This window comes from Sinocyclocheilus anshuiensis, unplaced genomic scaffold, assembly GCF_001515605.1.
Source record: "Sinocyclocheilus anshuiensis isolate Anshui unplaced genomic scaffold, SAMN03320099.WGS_v1.1 scaffold476, whole genome shotgun sequence".
Lineage (NCBI taxonomy): Eukaryota > Metazoa > Chordata > Actinopteri > Cypriniformes > Cyprinidae > Sinocyclocheilus > Sinocyclocheilus anshuiensis.
In genome coordinates this window covers 2,554,365-2,566,931 of record NW_015554139.1, presented here as the reverse complement: position 1 = coordinate 2,566,931, position 12,567 = coordinate 2,554,365, and the positions used below count along the sequence as shown (strand labels likewise).

Genomic DNA, 12,567 nt, shown 5'->3' with positions numbered 1-12,567 from the left:
TTAGCTCCAACTTGCCTCAACACACCTGACTGGAAGTTTCTATGCCTAGTAAGAGCTTGATTAGCTGGTTCAGGTGTGTTTAATTAGGGTTGGAGCTAAACTCTGCAGGACACCGGCCCTCCAGGACCGAGTTTGGACAGCCCTGCTTTAAAATAATCGGCACTATACGATGTATATGGTACAATATTCAGTTAGTAGTAAGCAGTGTTGGGCTAGTTACCTTAAAGAATGCAATATATTACTCATTACTAGTTACTCATTTCAAAAGTAATATTGCTACTTTACTTATTACCTTCTGGCAACAGTAATTAGGTACACTACTAGCAAAGTCCCTTTGAGGCAAGTCATGACACTCGAAACACCTCTCGGGCATGCAGGTGCAGCTCCTATCACATTGAATGGGGAAACATCAAATTCTCCAAAACTGTTCACTAAGCTTACGATTAAATTTAATATTTGAAATCACCAATGGAATCTGACAACTGTGTCATAAATATTGTTTCTTTTGCTTAAATAGCGTTATAAAAAGCTTATTTTTTCAGGCTAGATCAGTCAGTGCGCATGCGCAGTCCTGAGCGCACGTCTCAGAACGCTGTTTCTATAGCAACCGGACTTCTAACGGCAGCTGCAGTGACGCGCTGACTTTACCGGTTAGCGATTGGCTCTTTCATTCAGAAGGCGGGGCTTCCTGCGATTGAGCGGCCATATTAAGTGTTGCATTTTTTTTATTTTTTATTAAGTGTTGCATTTTTCCCGTTCAAAACTATACGAGTGACACGTCTTGGATATTCTATAGTCTTTGCTACTAGTTACATTACTTTTTCTTCACACCCCACAGAAGTTGTAACTGTGTATCTTCCACATAAAATTCTAGTGATTGATAGTGACATTCAAGTAGAAGTGCTGTATTAATCTCATTAATTGTTATGTGTAGCCTGAAGCTAATTGTCATTTCTCTGTTACCCATATACGATTATATTTATATTTCATCAAGTTTGTAAGAAACTTTATTTTTCCAAAAATATTTTGAATTATAGTAATATAATGTACCACATGCTGATCAGAGGGATGTGGGTGGGATGTAATGCCAGAGTAAAGTAAAGCCACAATTTACACAGCAGTGCTCAGATCATCTTTTTTCCTGACAAAATCAATATAATGCAATATTTCTATCTGCCGAATGTAAGCTTTTCCATATTACAAGCTTGCCTGCTGCACTGGGGACATCACATGCATGTGCGAGTCGTGAAAATTATGAAAATAAATCTAGGAATTATTTGATTGTTGGATTTTAAATCAGCGGGGTTGAGGCATCAAAAGTAACTAAGTAACTAAGCTGTTTTATGGATGGTAACTAATATTAATACTGAAATCTTTTTAGTAATTATTTTTCGCCTGTCCCGATATGAGAGTTGCCCGCACCAATATGGCGGCGACGTTGACGTGCGGTCGAGCGGCCAATGAGGCGTCTAGGTATTTATTATGTCTATGGTCCGTCAGTTCAATTTCTAGGCTCTCATAGTCTGCATGCAGTGCACGCTCCTCGCCGCAGGAGGCGCTCGTTCAGTCACAGCTGCAGCATCTGTCCCGAGCGCCGCCGAGCAAGTCATTTTTCTCGGACTTTCTGCGGACGCTCACAACTACATCTACAGTGTGTTTTGCCGGGAACGCTGTGTGATATTCAAGTTGTTCATTGATTAAAGTTAGAGCAGTCTCGGGAAAATGATCGCATATTGCGGGGATGCGACAGTAGCTGTGTGCGATAAGTGAGGATTTGGATAAATTACTTAAAAACAGTTTGATAAACTCCATCCGCGCGCTTCATGTTCGACAGGACAGGAGGAGGACCGTTTAAAATTAGTCAAATCGTTCAGTATTTGGAGGATATCGACATATGGAAACAGGAAGTTGAACAACAGTTTGGTTTCAGTCGAGTGTTGTGATGGGTAAAGATTATTACAGGGTCCTGGGGATAGAGAAGGGCGCCTCTGATGAGGAGATCAAGAAAGCCTACAGAAAACAAGCTTTAAGATTTCATCCCGACAAAAACAAATCAGCCGGAGCAGAAGATAAATTCAAAGAGATCGCCGAAGCGTATGATGTCCTGAGCGATGCCAAGAAGAAAGACATCTATGACAGATATGGAGAGGATGGTAAGAGCTGTCACTGTCCCACGGCAGATAGATAGATAGACAGACCGGGATAGATAGATAGATAGACAGGGGGATAGATAGATAGACAGGGGGATAGATAGATAGACAGGGAGATAGATAGACAGGGGGATAGATAGACAGACGGGGATTGATAGATAGACAGATGGGGATTGATAGATAGACAGATGGGGATAGATAGACAGACAGACAGGGGGATAGATAGATAGACAGGGGGATAGATAGACAGACAGGGAGATTGATAGACAGACAGGGGGATAGATAGATAGACAGACGGGGATATATAGATAGATAAACGGGGATGATAGACAGACAGGGGGATTGATAGATAGACAGACAGGGGGATAGATAGATAGACAGACAGACAGGGGGATAGATAGATAGATAGATAGACAGGGGGATAGATAGATAGATAGACGGGGATAGAAAGATAGACAGACAGGGAGATAGATAGACAGACAGGGGGATAGATAGATAGACAGACAGGGGGATAGATAGATAGACGGGGATAGATAGATAGACAGACAGGGAGATAGATAGATAGACGGGGATAGATAGACAGACAGGGGGATTGATAGATAGACAGACAGACAGGGGGATAGATAGACAGACAGGGGGATAGATAGATAGACAGACAGACAGAGTGTACCAGTATCAGTGAGGATTTTAGATATGGTACTTTATATATATATGATTGTGATTACCATTGAACATATCCAAAAAACAGTGATATGGAACAGATAGATAGATAGCCCTTAAAATGTGCTGTGGTGGTACCATGTTACACCTTTTAGTACTTTTTGATTAAGTTTGATTGACAGATAGATGCACACACACTGATATGCTATTAATTAAGCCATGAGGGAAATGGCAGTACAGCAGCAGCTACAACAACTGGAAATTAATAAAATACAAATTAAAAAAAAAGGAAACAAGTCACATTGTATTGCTTATTAAAGGTGTAGATGGTATATTGCTTTATTATTATTATTATTATTTAGACGTGTCATGTGCCCTGACATGTTTCTGCTTTTCGGTGGTAAAGGCCCCAATATAGTCACTGCTAAATTCTTTATTGTTCTTCACCCAGGGGTAAAAAGAAGTTTGAAAAAGTGTAATCAATAAATAAATAATAACTCGCACTGAAGTTATGTGCATACAGTATGTGTGTACTATATGCTGCTGATGTTATTTACATTACGCACACTGTACAGATACATAACAAAGACAACAGTGAGAAAAGAGCTGCTGGGTCAACACTCCAAAGAGAAAGGAAAACTTGAAATCGCATCATATGACCCCGTTAACTCAACCAGAGGTCCCTGACAAAAAAACGTTTTTATTTATTTATTTGTGGTGAAAGGAATACATAAATAAAAAATATTCCAAAAATATTAAATACCATGGATGAATATTTACTGAGTAATAGCTACATTATTTTGTAGAGGGGAGTCAAAATGACTACTTTCACCTGAGATTTGGAGCCAAATTACAGAGGAGGGGGAAAATTGCTTTAGAAAGATGGACTTTATTAGTAAAATCTGATGACTATCTTTGTTGCATTATATGCCAATTGTCACAGTTAAAAAATGGGAAATGCAGTTTTCGCATTTTCCCCCCAAAGTTTGCTGTAACTCAAGAATTATTAAAGAGATCTAAATATTTTAGATGCTGGTTCTTCACTTTTGTTATTTCCATTTTTAAGGTCCTATATGGTTCAATTCCAGAGATATGGAGGTCTTAATCTGGCTACATTGTTTAAGAAATGAGCCTGAAAAGATTTCCAACACCCACTCATTTTGTAATCATCATGTGCCAGTGGCAGTCTGAAAGGGTTTTCCAGAAAGTGCGGAGTTTTCCAGAATGTTTGCTTTGGCAAGCTGGATACCACCACTCCAAGCAAACATTGTTTTGGCCACAGTTTGTTCGAAATGACATCACACCCATTCGCTCTTTGATTTCGCTTGAAGTATATCGGGGTCTTGAGTAGGGTTGCAAAAAGGTGGAAAATTTCCAGTAAATTTGGGAAACTTTCCAGATTTTTTTTTTTTTTGTGGAATATTCCAGGGATTTTTGGAAAGTTTCTGGAAATTTTCCACCCCTTTGCAACCCTAGTCTTGAGTGAGGCATGTGTTGATTAAGTGAGCTCCCACAGTAGCTCATACAGTTAAGCTTTAGCGTCTCTGTTTCCGTGCATTCACACCGCCGCCGTCGAGAGCGTCAAAGTGGCCGAAAGTCATTCATTTTCAATGTGAGCCGGCGTCGAGCAGCGGCGCGACTTGGACGTTGAGGGCGTCGAGGAGAGTTGAAATCAGGTCAACTTTATGGTAATGAGCTATGACGCGGTTCTGGTAGCAGTCCAATGCTTGAGAGGATTCCAGAGAATGCAGTCCTGTAAACTTTGGTTCCGACCACATTAGTTCCCAAGTAAAATGGAGGAGAGGTTGATTATTGCTGTGGCGGGTTTCCCAATAATCTATGACGTGTCCCTGTTTGCGTACAGGGACATAAATTTAAAAAAATGATGCGTGGACCAAGGTGTCTGAGATTGTTGGTGTTCCTGGTGAGTTGCTGATGTGCATTAACGTTATAGTCCCAGTTCACTTTTAAACCTTTAAATCAATTTTCCTGATTATACTTACATTAAATAATGTTTATACCTGATTATACTTACTTAAGTAACATTTTCAATGCAGGACTTTTACTTATATCAAGAGTATTTTTACAGTGTGGTATTAGTGCTTTATACATTATGAGGTAAAGGATCTTAATACTTCGTCCACAACAATATTTAATGAGGTTAACTTTACGTTACCCTCCTTGTGGTCAGTCTGCACAAGATCAACAAGCGTGTTTGCTTTGCGACCCCTTTAAGTACAAAATAAGCATTCGATCTGCGTCAGAGCATCCACAAATCTTTCTACAGTGTTGGTAGGGCGGCCAGAGCGATTTTTGATGCTCTCGATGGTGGCGGTTTGAACGCACAGTTTGAGTGAAGCCTGATGACCTTTGGTGACCGTTTGCGTTTTCTCTGAATGCTGCAGACACAGGAGTGTGTAGGGTGGAATCGACGAGGAACTTTATGAAACCCCCTCTGAACTCCAGATTAAGAATTCAAACTGTACCATGTGACCTGGTCATTCCTGTGAGCTGGTTCTGCTCTTTCTATATGCTATTTCTTATATTTTCCCTAATGTTGACTTGCTGTTTTTCTGTAAACATAATTTCTTTCTCCCTCAGGGCTTAAGGGACACGCTGGAGGCGGCACCAATGGCCCTAGCTATACTTTTCACGGCGATCCTCACGCCATGTTTGCAGAGTTCTTTGGTGGCCGTAGCCCATTCGATCAGTTTTTTGCATCTGCTGGGGGCACTGATAATGACATAGACATTGACGACCCCTTTGCGGCCTTCGGAATGGGAGGAATGGGTGGATTTCCCAGATCTTTCAAGTCTCGGGTAGGCGGTGTGCATGGGAGCCGAGAAAAGAAGAAAGATCCCCCAGTAGTGCACGAGCTCAAGGTGAGTCTGGAAGATGTGTTCTCTGGTTGCACAAAAAAGATGAAGATCTCTCGCAAGAGGCTGAACCCGGACGGCTGCACGGTGCACACCGAAGACAAGATCCTCACCGTGGACATCAAACGTGGCTGGAAGGAGGGGACAAAGATTACCTTTCCCAAAGAGGGAGATGAGACGCCAACCAACATCCCTGCCGACATAGTGTTTGTGGTTAAGGACAAGGTTCACTCAGTTTTTCAGAGAGACGGCTCTGACATCATCTATCCTGCAAGGATATCCCTCCGAGAGGTGAGTGTCTAGTGTCTGCTGCTGAGATAGTTACTTAACGTCCAGTAATATACACCAGTGAACTTTTGTTAAGCTTTTAAAAAATGTTCAACAACTACAGTAATGGGTAATTTTGAAAGCTAAATTTGTTCCTAGGAAAGTACATCTTTATGCAAGTGAAGTAACATGAGAATACAAAGGTTAAATTAAAGCTGCATGATTTTGGGGGGAAAAAGTTTAATTTAATTAAAAAAAAACAATTCTTAAAACAAAAATTGATATTTGCACATTTAAAACACAACTTTTATTTTTTTTTAACTCTAGGTTTACTGTGTTTGTGTTTCTGTTTATTTTCAATAAGCCCTGCTGTTTTGTTATGGAAGGATATTCCAGACTATTTTCAAAAGGAATTGCAAATTGTGTTTTCAGTTGCGTTTTCCATATGTGGACGCATAATCCAAATCCAACTGCAATTATTCAGACCAATGTGAAAATCAACCTGTGTATTTATGCTGCAAACAGGCAGAGTTGTAAATGTGAACTGGTGGATCGACAAGAAGATATGTATATGTTATATATGTATATGAATGTTATTTAATTAATATAATAATTTATTGAAAATAATTGTTTACATTAATATAATTTTCAATACTTTTGACTCATCCATTTTCTTAAAAATGGTTTAAAGGCTGAAATGTGAATTTGATCATTTTATAAAACTTTGTTTTTGTGAAAACCTGTATCTGAACTGTAAATCATGTTTTTTACAGTTTAAGATGTTAAAATAGACATTGCCCTATCGCGCTCATATGGTATTAATTTTATTTGTGCAGGTCTTAAAAAGTCTTAAATTTGAGCTTAAAAATCCTGCAGATATCCTGGTATAGCAGGGCTCGAAATTAACTTTTTTACTTGGTAGCACTGGTGCTCCCAACTTCAAAAAGTTAGGAGCACCAGCAAAAATTTAGGAGCACTCACCAAAAATTTAGGAGCACCACAACTACAAATTATATATTAACAGATTTTATCCTTACATTCTTAACTTTAATGCAGATTTTGTATTGGTTAATATTAGCTGTCAATCTCTCAGTCACTGCTTTCCGCTAACTACCGCGAGAAAAAAGTGGCTGAAGAAGAGAGAAAATGAAAAGAACACTGACAGATTTCTTTTGTAAATAACCTAAAGTTAAGCTCTTCTTTGCCGAGGGTTAGGATGGTGTATGCGGTGTTAAATTTTACATTCAGCTCTGCCAGTTGCACCAAACGGCTGGCAGCTAGGGGTGTGCGATATTGACAAAAAATTATATCTCGATATTTTCTGGGATTTTATCGATAACAATAATTTGAAAAAAAGAGTGTTACTGTGCTGATATCTTAAGGACTACAGTGGACAGCTGACTCCTAAAATTTTTAATATTCATATTCTGTGTGGTGGTCAGTTCACAGCAGTGACAGAAATTAATCTTTTCCAATATAAAACAGGTCGCACGACAACAATTATATGCACTCGCACAAATGCTCCCAAATATATTTTGAGGTCGCACAGATTCAATTTCGGGAGCATATGCGACCAAAATGGTCGCAATTTCGAGCCTTGTATAGTGATTTTGGTTATTCATGTAGCCTTGGGGTAAATAAGGTTAATGTTTATTTCTACATTTACTAATACACATTTTTTAACATTTCAAATTACTGTACAGTAAATAAATGAGAAAAATGAAAGAAGATTTAAAATAAGAGGAGTGAAGGCAAAAGTAAGTCATGTTAATCTCTCTTCACCATCATTTACTCAGGCTCTATGCGGCTGCACCATCAGCGCTCCCACCTTGGATGGTAGAACTGTCACAGTGACATCACGTGATGTCATCAAACCCGGTATGAAGAAGAGGATAGTGGGAGAAGGACTGCCACTGTCCAAATATCCTGAAAAGAGAGGAGACATGGTGCTGGAGTTCTCAGTGAAATTTCCGGACAAGTTGGGACCGAGTACTCGTGAAGCTCTGGTTCAGATCCTACCACCTTGATCTTTGCAGCCACTCGAGGACAGACTCTCAACACACAGATCCTATGATTGGGCCCTTCTGATTTCCTAGATATTATTGCACCTGAAAGTATCAGTGGTAAATGTACAAACAAGTCAAGCTCAGAGAAACACAATAGAGCTCCAATACATTATTTATATCCCCTTACTTGTATTGCAGTGCACTTTTACAAAACACTGAAACATTTCAGAAGTAATATATTGACTTTCACACATAGTTTTACAGTACCTCAGAGTAAACACTCCGTCATCCTCCTCTTTACTTCTTCAGGTTTCTTTCCCCTTGAATCTGTTTATATTTTCTTTTATTCCAATTTTAGTCGCTGGGCAGTCAAAATTTTGCTTGACAGAAACCATCACTTCTGAACATTAGGGTTTTATATGTTTCTGAAGATCTCAAATAGTAATTGTAGAAGTGTGTGATTGTGGGTGTGTGAAATCCCAATGAAAGGCCTGCTTTGCATAGAGTGAGCCCAGGAAATTCACAAGGGCTCATGAGCATTATCACAGCGTTTCCAGAGCATGTTAAAGTGTGGTCACATTTACCATTGCTTGATAATATTTCACAGGGGAAATGTAGTCCTTGCAATCCACCTTATTTTCCAATGGTTAAGTAAGCTATTTTCTGTGAATGTGTAAGATTTCTGATTCATTAGCTGCTGTAGGTAAATAACTGCCTTAGGCTCCAATCAGACAGAATGCGTTTTTTTTTGCAGTGCGAGGCGCCTTTTTTAATAGTTTTCTATTGATTGTGAGCGTTTTGCGCACTGTTTAGGCGCCCCAGGCACCTCGTGTTTTTGTAGGAGTGCTCTGAGCACCTGAAGTTGAGAAAACTTTTTTTTTTTTTGATAGTCCAATCGAATGAATGGAGAGGCGGGCCTTGCATTGTGGTGATGGTAGTTTACAGTTGCTTGGAACGTCCGGAGACTGCAAAGATGGAGGAGAAACTTGTGGTGGCTGTCGCAGGTTACCCGAAGTTGTATTTTTTTTTATACGTTTCCGCTAATATGACAGTTTACTTAACAGCAAACCAAAGATATTAGAGCGTTCACGCTATAATCCTTGATTAGACTGACAGGACAGCTGATTCGGTGGTTGCCTAACAACATAAACCCACAGCACACTGCTCTTTTCAGAATTACAAAAAGTAAACCAAAAAAAGGCAGTGCAGTGTGCCTTGCGTTTTAAAACCTGAAAAACGTGTTCTGTCTGATCGGGGTCTTATGTGTCAGAGAAACAAGTGTGCAGCCATCTTTAGAATTTTGTCAAACCAGTGTTTTTTTTTTTATAATCATGACAGTACATTAAAATAATATTAAGAATACCTGTTTGCAATATCAAGCAGTATAACAAGCAGTTTTGTTGCTAAAAATGACTGGAAGAGAATGACACCGGAAGCCTCGCACATTCAAGTTACAAATGACTGCGTCAGCTCGTACGTTGATCGCAAGTTTAGTGTGAGGGTGAATATTCCCCACGCAGATTTTCAAACAAAGCATCTTTCTTGTGCTCAACGCGGTGAATTTCCGTGACCACCAACAGTGTTGCCAGATTGGATGGACGATTTCCAGCCCAAAAGCTCACCAAAACCCGCCCACTCACAGAAAAACCATCCAAAACGTTAACTGTCAAAATAATGTGATAGAATGTTATTGCCATGTCAATCAAGGTGTTGATAAGGTCCAACTCCTTATAACAAAATACTATAAAAATAGATACATCTCACAGAAAAAAAAAGATAAAATCAGGGCAAATACATTAAAGAGAATTACCAAATATGAAGTGAAGTGTAGCCAAGTATGGTGTCTCATACTCAGAATTTGTGCTCTGCATTTAACCCATCCTTGTGATGGTGTCCCATACTCAGAATTTGTGCTCTGCATTTAACCCATCCTTGTGCACACACACACACACACTATGAATACACACCTGGAGCAGTGGGCAGCCATTTTTGCTGTGGCGCCCAGGGAGCAGTTGGGGGTTCGGTGCCTTGCTCCAGGGTCTCATCTCAGTCGTGGTATCGAGGGTGGAGGAGAGCATCCCTGCCTGTACAGAGACTCAAACCCCGCAACCTTTGGGTTACAAGTCTGCTTTCTAACCATTAGGCCATGACTGTCCCTATGACTAAAATATGCAGGCAGACACTATGTCAAAACAGCAATCAAGAAATTAACCGATAACCTCAAAGTCAACAGTCAGATTAAGCCAATTTAAATTCAAAAAGTGCCCAATATAAGTGATCGGAATTAGCAAATCAATGGGCAATGTCAATCATCGATACATACTGTACGATAATCCGACCATAACAAATGAACAACAACAGTAGTGCGCTTACCTTCGTGTCACACTTTACCTTCAAACAGAACTAGAGGAAGTCTTTCGTTAAGTACATACTGTAGAACATAATGCAGACTTGGCACAGTCCCATATTCAGTTTTGATTTTGATTAAATTATTCAACTGTGCTCTGATTTCAGAGTTACAATGATATTAAAACCTTCATGTCATCGTCCTCCACAGGTGTAATTCACACTTAAGAGTTGAGTCACTCTCCCACTCTTTATCATTTAACTTATATTTAGGCCACTCTGGCATTGTGGGATCACGTGAATATACAGCTATACATTCAAAATCTGATCCCTTATCGTGTTAAAACCCAATAACTCATGAATCATCACATCTGACTGCTGATCCCTAGTGATTGGCCAAAAATGAGGCAGGCAACATCAGCCGAATCTGCAGTGGGCGTGTGAGCTTAGTATAGTCATGATGACTGATAGGATGCAGTACATGCACACTTGGGTTTTGTTTGTTAACCAATTAGCCTATACTATTTAGATGTTTGAAAACCGCCAAACTGACCCCAAACCAGCCCAAATTTTTTCCAAACCAATTTTTACCCGTACAATCAAATTCAAAACCACCTAATTGGGCGGGAACCCTGGCAACACTGACCTTGAACCCATGGCAGAATCTGTGTGAGGAAATTCTTTGCGCTCACGTGGAATTCCCAAACGCATAGATTCCTGTTGGATTTCGACTGAAAATTCGCTGAACAATGGTAAATGTGACCGCACATTTACATTGCATACACCACTCGCTTTCTCCTGCTAGGAGTGATCCATGAAGGGTTACTGTGATCACCATGTCACCACTGTGTCTTTGAGCACATAACTGCTCCATTCAAACCTAGTTATTTGTTGTGGCCGAGTACATTTCAGGTATAAAAATGCCTAAATGTAGCTTTAATGAACTATTAATGGGTGATATTTTGGAAAGCATAAATAGTGTGTAATTGTTGCTAGTGGTGCAAAATTACACACTTCAGCTTTCAAGACTTCTAATTTCCTAACCAGCATTTGTGGGAATTTACACTATGAAACATTCAACACAACTTAAACCTTCTTTTGCTTGCAATAAATGTAGCTTGAAAATAATTAATAATATTCTTTCATGGCCCTGGAAACACACTGTTATTTTAGAGTAATATATTTATGCTTGTAATGCACATATTGAGATGATGTACAATGATGAGATGATGGCGACTTTATTGGATTTTGCATCTTGGAACTGAATTACCAGAAGAAATTTTATAAGGAATGACAGTATTTGTGCCAAATGTATACAGATTGAGATGGCACATATGCACACAGTTTAAAGTACCTCACACATTATTGCTGCATCATCAGCATGCTATTTGAAATTCACAAAGTTATGGAATATTTGCATTTCTGTAAAAAGATATTGGCTTTTTTTTGTGAAATGCTTTACAACCCTTTATCTCATATGCGTAATTGTTTTTACTTCTTGCAATTAAAGGCTTTACAAATGCTGTCTTGTAAGTCTGTTACTGTATTTTTATACAGGAATGTATATGCTCCTTGATCATGGAAAAGTATTGTGATTGCTAGCGCTAGAAGAGTTTTTTTTTTAAGTATTAGAAAAGTTTTATTTTTCTACTGTTTCTACTGTGCTCTAAAGTATTCAAAGGCCCCATCACATCAAGAATTATAATGAATATTAATGTCCACACCAACAGATGATATTGTGCTGCTTATTATAAGTGCACACTGCAGTTTTGTCGTCTGCCTCTTTAAATGCTTGAGCTGTTCCTCTGTCGTCTTCTCTGTGAACAAGCTTAAAAGGGTCATATGATGTTGCTAAAAAGAACATTATTTTGTGTATTTGGTGTAATGAAATGTGTTTATGCGGTTTAAGGTTAAAAAAACACATTATTTTCCACATACTGTACATTATTGTTTCTCCTCTATGCCCCGCCTTTCTGAAATGCGTCGATTTTTACAAAGCTCATCGGTCTGAAAAGCAAGGTGTGCTGTGATTGGCCAGCTATCCAGTGCGTTATGATTGGCCGAATACCTCAAGCGTGTGACGGAAATGTTACGCCCCTACCATACTGTGATGCCCTGTCCGGCCGGAGCGACGATTCAAAAACATTAAAACCCATTATAAACGAGGCATTTGTTGCATCCAGTGGGGACATACAGGTGCATCTCAATAAATTAGAATGTCGTGGAAAAGTTCATTTATTTCAGTAATTCAACTCAAATTGT

The 12,567-nt window shown here is 39.3% G+C and overlaps 1 protein-coding gene across 1 annotated transcript; it reads left to right on the top strand.

The window, feature by feature from the left end:
• Window positions 1-1,556: 1,556 nt before the first annotated feature.
• On the top strand, window positions 1,557-8,570 carry dnajb1a (DnaJ heat shock protein family (Hsp40) member B1a). The gene is made up of 3 exons (XM_016463144.1): window positions 1,557-2,153; window positions 5,412-5,977; window positions 7,750-8,570. The coding sequence occupies exons 1-3, from the start codon at window positions 1,943-1,945 to the stop codon at window positions 7,978-7,980; spliced, it is 1,008 nt and encodes a 335-aa protein (XP_016318630.1). The 5' UTR covers window positions 1,557-1,942; the 3' UTR covers window positions 7,981-8,570.
• Window positions 8,571-12,567: the final 3,997 nt, after the last annotated feature.